The 12,488-nt window shown below is 37.6% G+C and overlaps 1 protein-coding gene across 2 annotated transcripts in view; it reads right to left on the reverse strand.

Moving 5' to 3' along the window:
• Positions 1-12,488, reverse strand: part of LOC127656262 (dysferlin-like) — a 122,670-nt gene that overhangs the window by 59,480 nt on the left and 50,702 nt on the right. For both annotated transcript variants that reach the window (XM_052144501.1, XM_052144510.1), the window contains 6 exons: positions 9,054-9,235; positions 8,562-8,702; positions 7,910-7,954; positions 6,366-6,401; positions 1,409-1,510; positions 478-639 (listed from right to left, as the gene is read on the reverse strand). In XM_052144501.1, coding sequence (XP_052000461.1) covers positions 478-639; positions 1,409-1,510; positions 6,366-6,401; positions 7,910-7,954; positions 8,562-8,702; positions 9,054-9,235 — 668 coding nt within the window. The remainder of the gene's footprint in view (positions 1-477; positions 640-1,408; positions 1,511-6,365; positions 6,402-7,909; positions 7,955-8,561; positions 8,703-9,053; positions 9,236-12,488) is intronic.

Below are 12,488 nucleotides of genomic sequence, written 5' to 3' on the forward strand. Positions count from 1 at the left end.
TGACCACAACTTACAGTGCAAATAACTTTCCCAGTCAGGAAGCATTCTTTCCATGCATTGCCTCCCAGTCTTTGATGAGTATTTGAATGAAATCCAATCTTAATTTTGAGAAATAAGAACTAAAGCTCATTGCTGGGGAACATTGTTACTGTGCCAGTCATCAATGCTAAAACACCCACCATGTGAAGGACAGTGTTACCACATTGTATATAACACTGTCACAAATGGTTAGCAATACACTAACAGATAATTTGATCTCTTCACTGGATTTTCTAAATTTCTGACGAGGGTTCAGACAAAGTTCAAATGTTGCTATATTTGCAGTGAACTTTTGATGGTTATAGTAGCTGTGGTATTTTTGCACTCGTCTTTGATGGATCTATATGTCTAATAGATTCAGACGCAAGTCTAATCTTACTGCTTTAAAGCATAATCTTACCTGCTTAATATGGCAGAAACACTGGATCTGGAGCTTACCACATCAATGAAGAGAGTGTTGACATCAAAGTTAGGGTTCTTCTTAGCATTTCGGATGACACACGACTGAATGGCAAGTCCCCCACATTCCACCTGGAGACTAGGAGATTTCACACTGGCCAGCTGGAAACTCTTCAAGTTACGCAAACCCCATGCCAGTATCTAAGTGGTCAAAGGTTAATCATAGCACGTTGTATCAGGTGTAATGGCCTAAAAGGGATAGTTCACCCAAAAATGTACAAAATATTCATTTGCTTATTTAAATCTTAAATATTTGATATTAGGTTTATATTAGGTCTCTTTAACTACTTAAAGATTTGATACAATGTACATATTATGTACATAAGTGTTTTATGACATTTAAAGTACCTGTCAGGATTCCCCGTTGTCTGCTCAGTGTTTTACTTGTCAACTGTCTTAAAACTACAATTCCCATGATTCCCGGCCCTCATCACTCTGTCATTGTTCTCACCTGATTGTCATTTTGTTATCATCATGTCTGTGTATTTAAACCCTGTTTGTTCCCCAGTCATTGTCGATCGTTGAATGTTATGGTGTCTTTGACTGTGTTCCTGCCGTGCCCTCCGTGGTTGTTTCTAGTGTTTACATTTTTGTTATCCCCACTTGGATGTTTTGTTTGTTCCCTGTGTTTTGTTTTATTCTGTGTTTTCTTGTTTACTTAATAAAAGAGCTACATTTAGATCCTCACTCCCCGTCTGCCCTCGTCTGAATCCTAACAGTACCTGCCTTGAATTAAATCTGTAGTTACACTGTTAACCATACCTATAATCCTAAACCTAACCCTACCCCAACCCTTGCCCTAACCCTAACCCTAATCTAAACCCTTAACCTACCCATACTTCAACCTCAGTAGCAGCAGAACCTTTTAAAACTGTGTAAAGGGATAACTTAAGCTTGTTTTTGGGCCTACCTCAATAGCAGTGCGCTGTAGGACAGGTTTGATCCCCTGTGGTACCATGTAGACATTAGGTTCCCTCTGTGGAGGTGGATAGGGCAAATCAGAGTCCTCTGCCTACCAATAAGAAAAGCATTATGAGCAACAATTCATTATGATATTCAGCACTTAAATACACATAACAACTCCTCTTTTAGAACAAGGAAAGATACCTGAAAATTATTTTCAGACTTTTACAAACCATTCAAAATGTTAATGTCACATAATTAAAAGAGACAAACGGTATATTTAGAGGACAAATCATCACTCTGATTGCTGCATTACTCTAATGCATCTGGTAGTTATCAATAGATGATTAACTGGAAACATGTTGGTTCCAACCTTCTCTTAGAGCACACTACGTGACACACAAATTAGTAAATAAGTGTGAAAACAAACAAGAAGTTGGTCACTAATAGCAGCAACAATAAGTCAAACATCATAATTTTACATGTCAATTAGAGTTAGCAATCATCCCACAATATAAAAAAAATCAAGAATTGCCTCTTTCCATTGCAATTGTTAGATGAATGGGCACTACTGTTGGATACAATGGGGCTCTGTGCAAAGGGACATTTGGAGCATTGGGCTATGCAATGTCTGACTTTAATTAACTTAAAGCAAGGATTTGGAATAGTGTCATTAAACAGACACATCCTAGGTAGCCTCTCTAATCTGCTTATTAATGAAAATGTTTGCCAGGGCTTATACAAGAGGCTTACACAAAGTCAGCCTGCTCAACATGGCGTCTTTGGTCACAAACATAACATTTCGGAAAGGCCACTGTATTCAATGGTTTAACAGAGTGTATAATTGATATCATGTGATTACTTTCAGCAAAAATAACATACAGAGGAAAAGGAAAAAGCTTTATAGATTGCAAGAGTATCACCCTAGCAAATTGCTTGCTATTTTCTTTGCAATATTTGCCTTGTATTACCAAAGTTTGTTTTACTATTGGCAAAAAAAAGAGCAAACATACTTGTGTCATTCTGTGTGATTATGTCTCTTATATGATCCACAACTTTGAAATAATAATGTGTCTTTTTGAAATGTCACACCAGAACAATACAAATATTTGTATGGATGAAGCTGATTCCTGTAGATAGGAGAGCCAATAAACCAATGAATAAACCAATAAATAAACCAATGAAAACAAGACACATGAACATGGAGGGAAACATGAAATCACATGACAAGGGAACCACATGACATGAAACAGGAACTAGAATTCCAAAATAAAGACATGAAAACAAAACATGAACAAAACCACATGTAGACATGACAAGAGCTGTGAATACAGTCAGAACAGAAGGGTGCTCAATTTTCAAAGAACCTCTAACAAGATCTTGTCCTTGGCAGGCCCCATAAAAAATAAATCAAAGAGGTACATCGAGTTCTGGAGGAATCTACACACTAGATATAAAAAATAAATCTACACCTAATCACCTGTTATCCACAGCCTAATGAAAACCACTGGGAATTACATTTTGGACTCAACTATTATGTTCCTGCAGGACAGTGATAATAAAGGTGTTTGTGTATGCTAGAATGGACCTAATGCTACTGTTGACTGTCAGAGAGGAATCCTGGAAGCACAAGCTTGAAAATGGCCAAAATAAACAAAAAGGAAAACCAAAATAAACAAGAAGACAGAAAAAAGATGTCCGGGGACAATTAAAAATATGACTCATTACAAAGCCCAAATGAAATCAGTGCCCACAAAACCCTGCAGAAAGCTCCACAGATTCACAAAGTTATAAACGTCCCCCATCCCTTGTGTCAACTTGCATACCCAAATTAAATTAGTTATTTGAGTTATGAGTTATTTGCCATTAACTTGTTAATTCTGTGACTCTGCTTGATTTAAAGATTACACTTTTCTGCCTGTATACAGTACATGACAGATTTCGTTTATATGTAAATTATTTGTTCAGTAAATGTTCCTGTGATGAAATTCAAATCTTTTAGGTCTATGCATAATAAACTTACTGTCTGTTAGTTTTCATTAAGACATACATGATGCTATCCTTAATCCTAATGGCTCTATATATTTAATGTAACATTAAAATTATTTTTATGTTTATATTTGAAGTCACACACATAAATCAAACCTCCCTATTCTGCCTAAATGCAATATGCAGTAAAGTTTTTATTCTTCTTACTGCTGTGCATTCCTTTGTTGAACATAATGCAATGTCAATTTTGGTAAATTTCGCAGACCCAGAGTTTTGTTCCTTGTGTACTTATTTATTAAATACTCTGGCTATATGATTTGATCATGATTTAACCCTTTAAGCTCTAAATGTGTTTTTAAAAATGTTCTGTTTCAGTTGCATGCCCATAATTAAAGGCTTATAACTCTACAAAAAACAAAAAAAAAAAACAAAGATGGTCAATTGTTTGGTTTACTTTTTAATGATATAGATTATGCTAAATTATGAGACTCTCAGCCTAAGAAACTTGAGCAAAAAAAAACAATATGGTCTTATTTTTCAGATTTGACATTATATATCTCTGGGTGAAAAAATGTAGCTCCGAATGGGATTTCTTCCCATTCATGTCACCTGTAACTGAGTAAAAAAAAAACAATATTGATACGACAAAGCAATCAAAAGTTATAGCATTACAAAAATTATTTATCTATGTTTCCAAAAACCTCTCCAAACAAATAAATCACTCTCTCTCTCTCTCTCTCTCTCTCTCTCTCTAAACCATGCAGGCATGAGTAACGAGATCTCATTCAGTTCCATTCTGTGTCATCTGAGCCATCATAGAGTCTGTGTCATGTACTTGGCACCATCTCCTGGTGGCCATATGTAATTAGAGTGAACAATCCTCTCTGCCCATATTTGGATGACTTTCACCTCTCGTTGAGGCGAGAATAATCCTAATCCTAATCCAATTGTTGTATTGTTCCATGATGCTGGAAAACTTACTACATAATTTCTGATGAAGTCATCTGATCCAGGAAAGCTGTGTTTTTTAGCCATATAGCACATTATGTGTTATGTGCACATTGTGCTTTGTGTGGATCATCTTATGATCTATACATCTGATTACATTGCGTGTGGGCTCGTTTTAACAGGAATCCCCTCCTTTAAGTAATGTTATGTAATATTTTATGCTCAGTTTATTTTTTGTGAAGTTATAAATGGCTGATAAGCAACACCTGTTTTCATGTAATATGTATTTCAAAGACATGTTCTTAGCTATTTTACTCGCTATATTTTAATCGATTACAATAATACAACCCCAATTCCGAAAAAGTTGGAACAGTATGAAAAATGCAAATAAAACAAAAAGGAGTGATATGTAATTATATTCACCCTTTACTATGTTGAAAGCACTACAACTACACATTATATGATATTTTTCCTTGTGAATTTCAGTGCTTTTTGAAAATGTACAGTAATTTCAAATCAGATGATTGTAACATGCTCCAAAATTTGGGACAGTCGAGTGTTTACCACTGTGAAACATCACTATTTCTTCTAAGAACACTTATTAAGCATTTGGGCACTGAAGAAACAAGTTTGTAAAGAGGAATTTCCCCCCAATCATCCATTATGTAGGTCTTTAGTTGGACAATTGTAAAGGGTCTTCATTGCCATAGTGTGCTTTATAATGTGCCACACATTCTCAATTGGAGTCAGGACTGCCCGGATAACACAACGGCTGTGTTTTTCAAAAACTTTTTGAAATGTGGACCCTTCAGACCAAAAAAACATAGTGCCACTGTTCTACTTGCATCTAAGATCAGACCGAGCCCAGAGAAGTCAGCAGCGCTTCTGGACAGTGTTGATGTAGGGCTTCAGCTTTGCTTAGTAAAGTCTTAACTTGCATATGTGGATGCAGCGGTTAGTGGTGTTGACTAACATAGGTTTACTAAAGTTATTCCAAGCCCAAGTTCATGATATCCATTACAGATGAATGCCGTTTTTTAAGACAGTGACATCTGAGGTATCGGAGATCATGCGCATTTAGAAATGGTTTTCGTCTTGCCCTTTATGCACCAAGATTTGACCAGATTTCTTGAATCTTTTAAATATATTGTGCATTGTAGAGGGTGAAATTCCCAAAATCCTTCCAATTTGTCATTGGGGAACATTGTTATCAAAGTGTTGGATTATCTGCTGAAGGATCTGTTGGCAAATTGACAAGTCTCGAATGATCTTTTCACTTGAGGGACTAGGCTGTTTTTGGAGGCTCCCTAAACACGATGACACAACTGCCTCACCTGTTTAACATCTCCTGTTTCACATCACCTTGTTATTTCAACTCGTCAAATTGTTATTAGTGTTGAATTGCCCCTGTCTCAAGGTTTTTGGAGCATGTTGCAATCATCTGATTTGAAATTTTTGTACATTTAAAATAAAACAATGTAATTCACAAGGAAAAACATCATATAATGTGTAGCTGTAGTTGTATTGCTTTCAATATAGCAAAGGGTGAATATAATTTACAAATCACTCCTTTTTGTTTTTATTAGCATTTTTCATACATCCCTACTTTTTCGGAATCGGGGTTGTATGCACGTGCAAAATGATTAATAAATTGTCAATATGGAACACTTCTGATTTGTCTGCCCATTTCAAAGCAGTTGTTCAGTTTTGGTCATACTGTTTACATGCATTGTAAAGTACAGCTTATAAGCTTTAAAACAATACCTATTTTGTGTTTGTCAAGACTGTAGCTATTAATAATTTGATAATTCTTTTTTTCTCTGGAGAAAAATGGGTTAATCTAGCATTAAGAGTGTTTAAATGTTTGAATTCATTCCAGCCATTTCCCCCAAAATCAATGCAGAATATGCAAACAAGTCTGCAGATTTCATCTGGGCATGCTCATTACTGAAGATTCCAAAAATCTAATCTAGTCTATTCCAAAATAGTGACATTAAATGAATAAGCAAAAATGTACCAAACCTTACCTCATCCATGATATGTGAGGGTGGTGTAATATCCCCCTGGACAAGAAAGAAAAAAAATTGATTTTAATCCTATAAAATAAAATAAATAAAGTGTAGGTATTTGTTTGTGTGTGTGGGTGGGTGGATTGACTCTTCTCTAAGCATGCACTCTAATTCAATTTCCCTGTGATTATCCCACTCTAACTGATGCCAGCTGGGCAGGTCTGGATGGGGAGGGGCCTCTGGCACTCTTAAACTCAACTGGCATCTCCAATCAGTCTCCTGGCTGTCTGCATTGGCCAGGCAGGGCCATTTGCCTGAACTGAGAACTGCTGAGCAGAGCCAGTCTCCAAACAGACAGCAGGGCCAATACAACCGGCTCCAATATAGTGATGTTCATGTCAATTTCAGCAGCTCTATCCAATTATTTAGTCCTGACTAACTGAGAGAAGAGGTAGTAGCTGTGTCTTAGAGGACAGTAAGTGTGTGTGTGTGTGTGTGTGTGTGTGTGGGGGGTAATTACAAGGGTATTATGCTATAAATGTGGTTTATGAGGGCATTTCTAGCTTAAAACATACTAAAGCGTAAATACAGCGTTTTTTTGAAAATGTAAAAATGAAGCAAGTTTTTGTGAAGGTTAGGGTTAGGGGATAGAATCAATAGTTCGTACAGTATAAAAATCAAAACTGCTACCATGTATCTCACCGCTTTTAAAAGACAGACACTGTGTCAATTATCTGTCATTCAGCTGCTGCCTCTTGTTTTGAGCATATACGCATCATGGACACGTTCTTTCTCTCATCTGCTCTATTTTGAGTTGTTGGTATATGTAAACATAGGATGTCTTTGACGATGGACGCCTTTGACAATTTCGACGATGTGCACCTTAGTGCGCCTACAGTATGTGTATGTGTTATTTCACTGTTCTTTGGACGGTGATGTGTTTGATTTTTATCCGGCTTAGATCAGCATGGATTGCTTGTGGACAGACATAATACAATTCAAGCTTAGCTAAGAAACTGTTATTGAAGGATGGGGCAGTTAAAAACACTTCAAAAACATAAGTAAATTGTTTCATTCATGAATATTTAAAATGTCATATCTGTTTGATAGTTTATGGTGCTGAGTGTTAACAGTTGTGCTTGAGATGAACAGTTGAATATATTCAGATGCAATGTGTTGGATGTCCGTTATGTGTAAACCCTGCAATTTTGTTTTATAATGTTGAGGGTTTTCTTTATTCTCTTCCTATTGAGTTTGCTGAATTTGAGGGGCTGCATGATGTTAGGCAATCATAACAATGGGCGTTTAAGTTGAAGTTTTAAGGAGGCGCTTTAAGGAGGTGCTCAAAAACTGAAAGTTTCAGACAAAAACAGGGTGGAAAATGATCATGTATTTCTAAATTGTGACTATTTTGGTGCAAAAAATATTTTTTCGAACATTATCATTGGACCTCAGGGAAGATAATAAAATTATAAAAATAGCACTTCATGACCCATTTAATATAAAAACAAAACAAATCTAAGGAAAGTCTCATTTCACAGAACGGATAAAAGGCAACTTACAGAAAGATTACTAACTTCTTGACCGGGTATGTGGTGAACTGCAGGCTGTGAAAAGAAATAAAGAAAGAAAGAAATAAATAAAGTGACAAGTAGGAAGGAAAAGCACATGTAAATTTCGAAATGAGTGTTTGAATTTATGAGTTCATAGCCGTCCTGTTCAATTGTGAAAAAGCCCTCATTTAAAATCATTAAGAGTGCCCCTGAGACCAGCATACATGAACACACCCAAATAAACAGCACACATCTCTTTGTGCACAATGACGTAGAACACAGACATCCTGTAAAACTGAAGAGCGGTTTTGAATATTAAATCATATTTTGTCAGGCACTATGCATACAAATACTATGCGTGGGTTAAGGAACCACAAAGCTTCCTCTGTGGTGCTGAAGAAGCTTTGATATGTGCCATGTAAGCACTTGTGGGTTAATCTCATAATAAGAGCATTTCTTTCGGGAGAGATGTTGCAGACAACAGCTGGGATATATGTCTCTGGAGGACCAGAATGTATCCCACAAAATCATCACTGAGGTTATCATAACTATGAGCAAACATGACTTGAGAGCACTGACTGTAATCATAACATTTTATCATGATATCATAATCACAAATGCTGGTGATTATGAAAATTGCAACAATTAGGTTAACTCATACCTTATCTCTGCGGATCAGTTCAAACGCAGCAAGCAGTTCTCCAGCAGCCTTACCACCTTTCTGTATGGGATACCAGGCAAGGCGAGGAGAAGTTACCATTGATGGTTGGCATACACAGCGCCCCATAAACTCATCAGCTCCCTAGAATGTAGAGAACAACAATAGCTGTTGTTTACCTCAGACAGTAAATGATCAAGGTCCTTTTTACCTGATTTAGAGACAAACACTTTACAAACATTTCACAGTCTCAGCCTAACACAGTCTCTGATAAAATGTAATAAAGTGACACACTTGGTTTATCTTTTCCATGTTAATAAGAGATTTTGTCCTTACCTACCTTGACAAGCAACAGGGCATTCTATCGATCGCTTTGTCTCTATTTTTTAGGCATTGTGCCAGTCCATAATCCAAAATATTTGCGTTCAGTGTGTACAGACAAAGACAATTTGACATTACAACACAGCTTACAAAAATAACTGAGTGAAAACTCACATAGGTGTCCTGATCGTACAGTTCTGCCACAATTTTCGGAGGGTTCCTCTCAGTCACATGACTGTCTCCAAATATTTCTACTTCATAGAAGATGAGGGTTTGGTCCCAGGTAGGGTTGAGTGTGTTTCGAACAGTCACCGTCTTCTGGCTCTGATGCAGGAAGGATACAATGGCATAGGGATCTAATCAAAGAGTCAATGATCAAAGGTCAATTATTTGAATTGAATAGCAGTTTGATGTCAGAACGAGTGATGAAGCATGGCATGAGCTGCGAGTTCACACTGAAAGGAAATAGCATATCAAATGTGCAATTGTACACTGTCAAAATTGAGATCCAATCTCTCAAATTAAATTAGAAAGGCTTTGTCAGGTCAGATGGAGGTTACCGCCATGTAGATGGAAAAATGTTTTGGAATAAATATGCATCAAGAGCTGGGAAAGATGTGCAGCCATCAGTTGACTGAAGTCTGTTTGCCATCAAGACTGAGGCAATGATTTAGTATTTTCTCCTCAGAACAAGGCTTCCAATGCATCAGTAAACATAATAAGCAGAAGGATTTCTGTATATATTTGGTTTTGTTATGAGGGGGACTTTGCCAATACATAACATCAATTTTGTATGTGAAAAGAACCAGAGATACCCAACCAGAGTTGGTGCAGGAGAGTGAGACAGATTGGAACTTTGGTAGGTCTATGTATTTTCTGTAGGATGATGTGTGGTTGTGAAAGAAAGAAAGAAAGAAAGAAAGAAAGAAAGAAAGAAAGAAAGAAAGAAAGAAAGAAGTGTTTCTGTGAATGTATATGTGCATGAGTATGTTTCAACCTTTACAACATTCAAACATTTTAACATATTAATTCTTAAGGTTAAAATTAAAAAGAAAGAAAAGAATGAGTGACATAAGTTTATTATTATTATTTTAGTTGACGTAAAGCAGCCTCAGTGGAATGGTTTCACTTGGGAGACAGAAACAGACCCAATTTTCCCAGCTCTTACTAAAATTCCCCACTTGTACACACACTCACACAAACTCCTTTCCAAAAACACAGTGGATCAAATAAACAAAGGCATAAACAAGCTATTGGGAGCATGCACCATTACCCATGAGCCAACGGGAAATAAACATAGACAGTGTCTAATCTGGCTCCCCCAAGGGCATTTGGGACAGGACACTGGTCATGTCAATGGCTGCCCACGTGTAAAACTCAAACATGATGTATGACCCTTGGGAACAATGACATGCTCAGAGAAAATGTGCGAAGGCAACCAAGAAATTCTGATGTGGATTATTTCCCATATATTTTAACAATCTTAAATGTGCAGAAAGCATCTTTTACTCAAAATGTGGATGGATGGATGGATGGATGGATGGATGGATGGATGGATGGATGGATGGATGGATGGATGGACGGATGGACGGATAGATTTCATGTAATCAGATTACAAAAATCAAGCATTTTTAGTTTGATAAAATTACACGTTAACGCATGTAGCTGTTCTTGTGCATCATTGAGTTTTCATCAAGCTTTCATTAAAACTGCATTGACAGTAGATCCTACTTTTCATATGAATAGACCTATAATAGATTTAGCAGTCATGGAACTGCTGTCCCTCCAGCAAGGTACTGTCTCCACAGAGGAGTATAAGGAGATGTTTAGCACTTTTTGGGAGACACAATGCTCAAACACATTTTTTTCATTTTGGGCTTAACAAGCCTATTAAATCCTGTCTGCCAGGAAGCAGATGTGAACAATCTCTGATAGAGTTATACACTGGTGGAAAAAAGATTGGAATAATGTACAAATTCACCAAAGTGCCATTCAACTGATCACTAAGTATAGTCAGGACATTACTGATGTAAAAAACATCACATTCACTATTTGAAAGAAGTTATTTTTGATCAAATCAAGACAGGCCCCATTTCCAGCAGACATCACTCAAACACCTTATCCTTGAGTAATCATGCTAAATTGCTATTTTGGTAGTAGAAAATCCCTTGCCATTATATCAAACACAGTTGAAAGCTATTTGGTTTGTTAAATGAAGCTTAACATTGTCTTTGTCACAGTATGCAATAGACTGGCGTGTCTTAAGGTAAATATTATTACTTTCTCTAGAAACTCGTCAGTCAAAATTGCAATTTCAAACATTGTATAGCCTTCATTCCTCAAATGAAGACCATGTCCTCAAGATGATGTCGTGAGATATGAAAAAAGTAGGATCTACTGTAAATGCAGTTTCATTCAAAGGTGTACAATACAGTCTTCAAAGATAAAGGACAACTGGCTCTAACAAGGACAGAAAGAGATGTGGTAGGCCAGATGTACAACTAAACAAGAGGAAAAGTAGTCTCTAGTTTGAGAAATAGATGCCTCACATGTCCTCAGCTGACAGCTTCATTGAATTCTACCTGCTCAAACCCAGTTTCATGTACAAGAGTAAAGAGAAGACTCAGGGGTACAGGCCTTATGGCCAAGAATTGCAAAGAAAAAGTCACTTTTGAAACAGAAATTCAAAAATAAATGGTTAGATTGGGCAAAGAAGCACAGACATTAGACAACAGATAATTGGAAAAGAGTGTTATGGATCTTAAGCCCATTGAGCTTTTGTGGGATCAGCTAGACTGTAAGGTGCATGAGAAGTGCCCGACAAGACAGCCACATCTATGGCAAGTGCTATATGAACCGTGAAATGTCACCTGGTTATCTGGACAAACTGACAGCTAGAATGCCAAGGATCTGTCATTGCAGCATGTGGAGAGTTTTTTATGAGAAATTGTTGAAGATTATGTAGATTGTAGATTATGCTCTAACTCTAAATCTAAGGCATAGCTTCTCCTCCTACACAGTGTGGTACAGCACTACTCCCACTGCGGCACCCAGCACTCTTGCCAGAGGCTGCGCCCAGTCATGTTCTGGTGGTCTAGGAGGTACCAGTGACAGATGGCCCTCTGTCCCTACAACAATGGCGCCTTTACTCGCCGCAATTAAGTCTGCAGCTGCCTTGACCTCCCCTGTGTTCCCAGCTGCCTTGCCCTCTGCTAAGTCTTCAGCTGCCCTAACCTCTACTGTATCCCGAGTTGCACTATCCTCTACTGAGACCCCAGCTGCCTTACCCTGAGCTGAGTCTTCAGCTGCCCTACCCTCTGCTGAGTCCCCAGCAGCCTTGCCTTCTACTGAGCCTTCTACTCCTGTCTTGCCATTGCCATCTACTGTGTCCCCTGCCTTTCCATTCCACTCTATTGAGTCCCCTGACTTACCATTGCCTAGGTAAATTATCTGCACTTATATAGTGCCTTTTTAACCTTAGAGGTATTCAAAGCACTTTACACTGCGTCTAATTCACCCATTCACACACTCATTCACACCGCAGAGCTGTCATGCAAGGCGCTAGCCAGCCATTGGGAGCAACTTGGGGTTCAGTGTCTTGCCCAAGGA

This window comes from Xyrauchen texanus, chromosome 2, assembly GCF_025860055.1.
Source record: "Xyrauchen texanus isolate HMW12.3.18 chromosome 2, RBS_HiC_50CHRs, whole genome shotgun sequence".
Lineage (NCBI taxonomy): Eukaryota > Metazoa > Chordata > Actinopteri > Cypriniformes > Catostomidae > Xyrauchen > Xyrauchen texanus.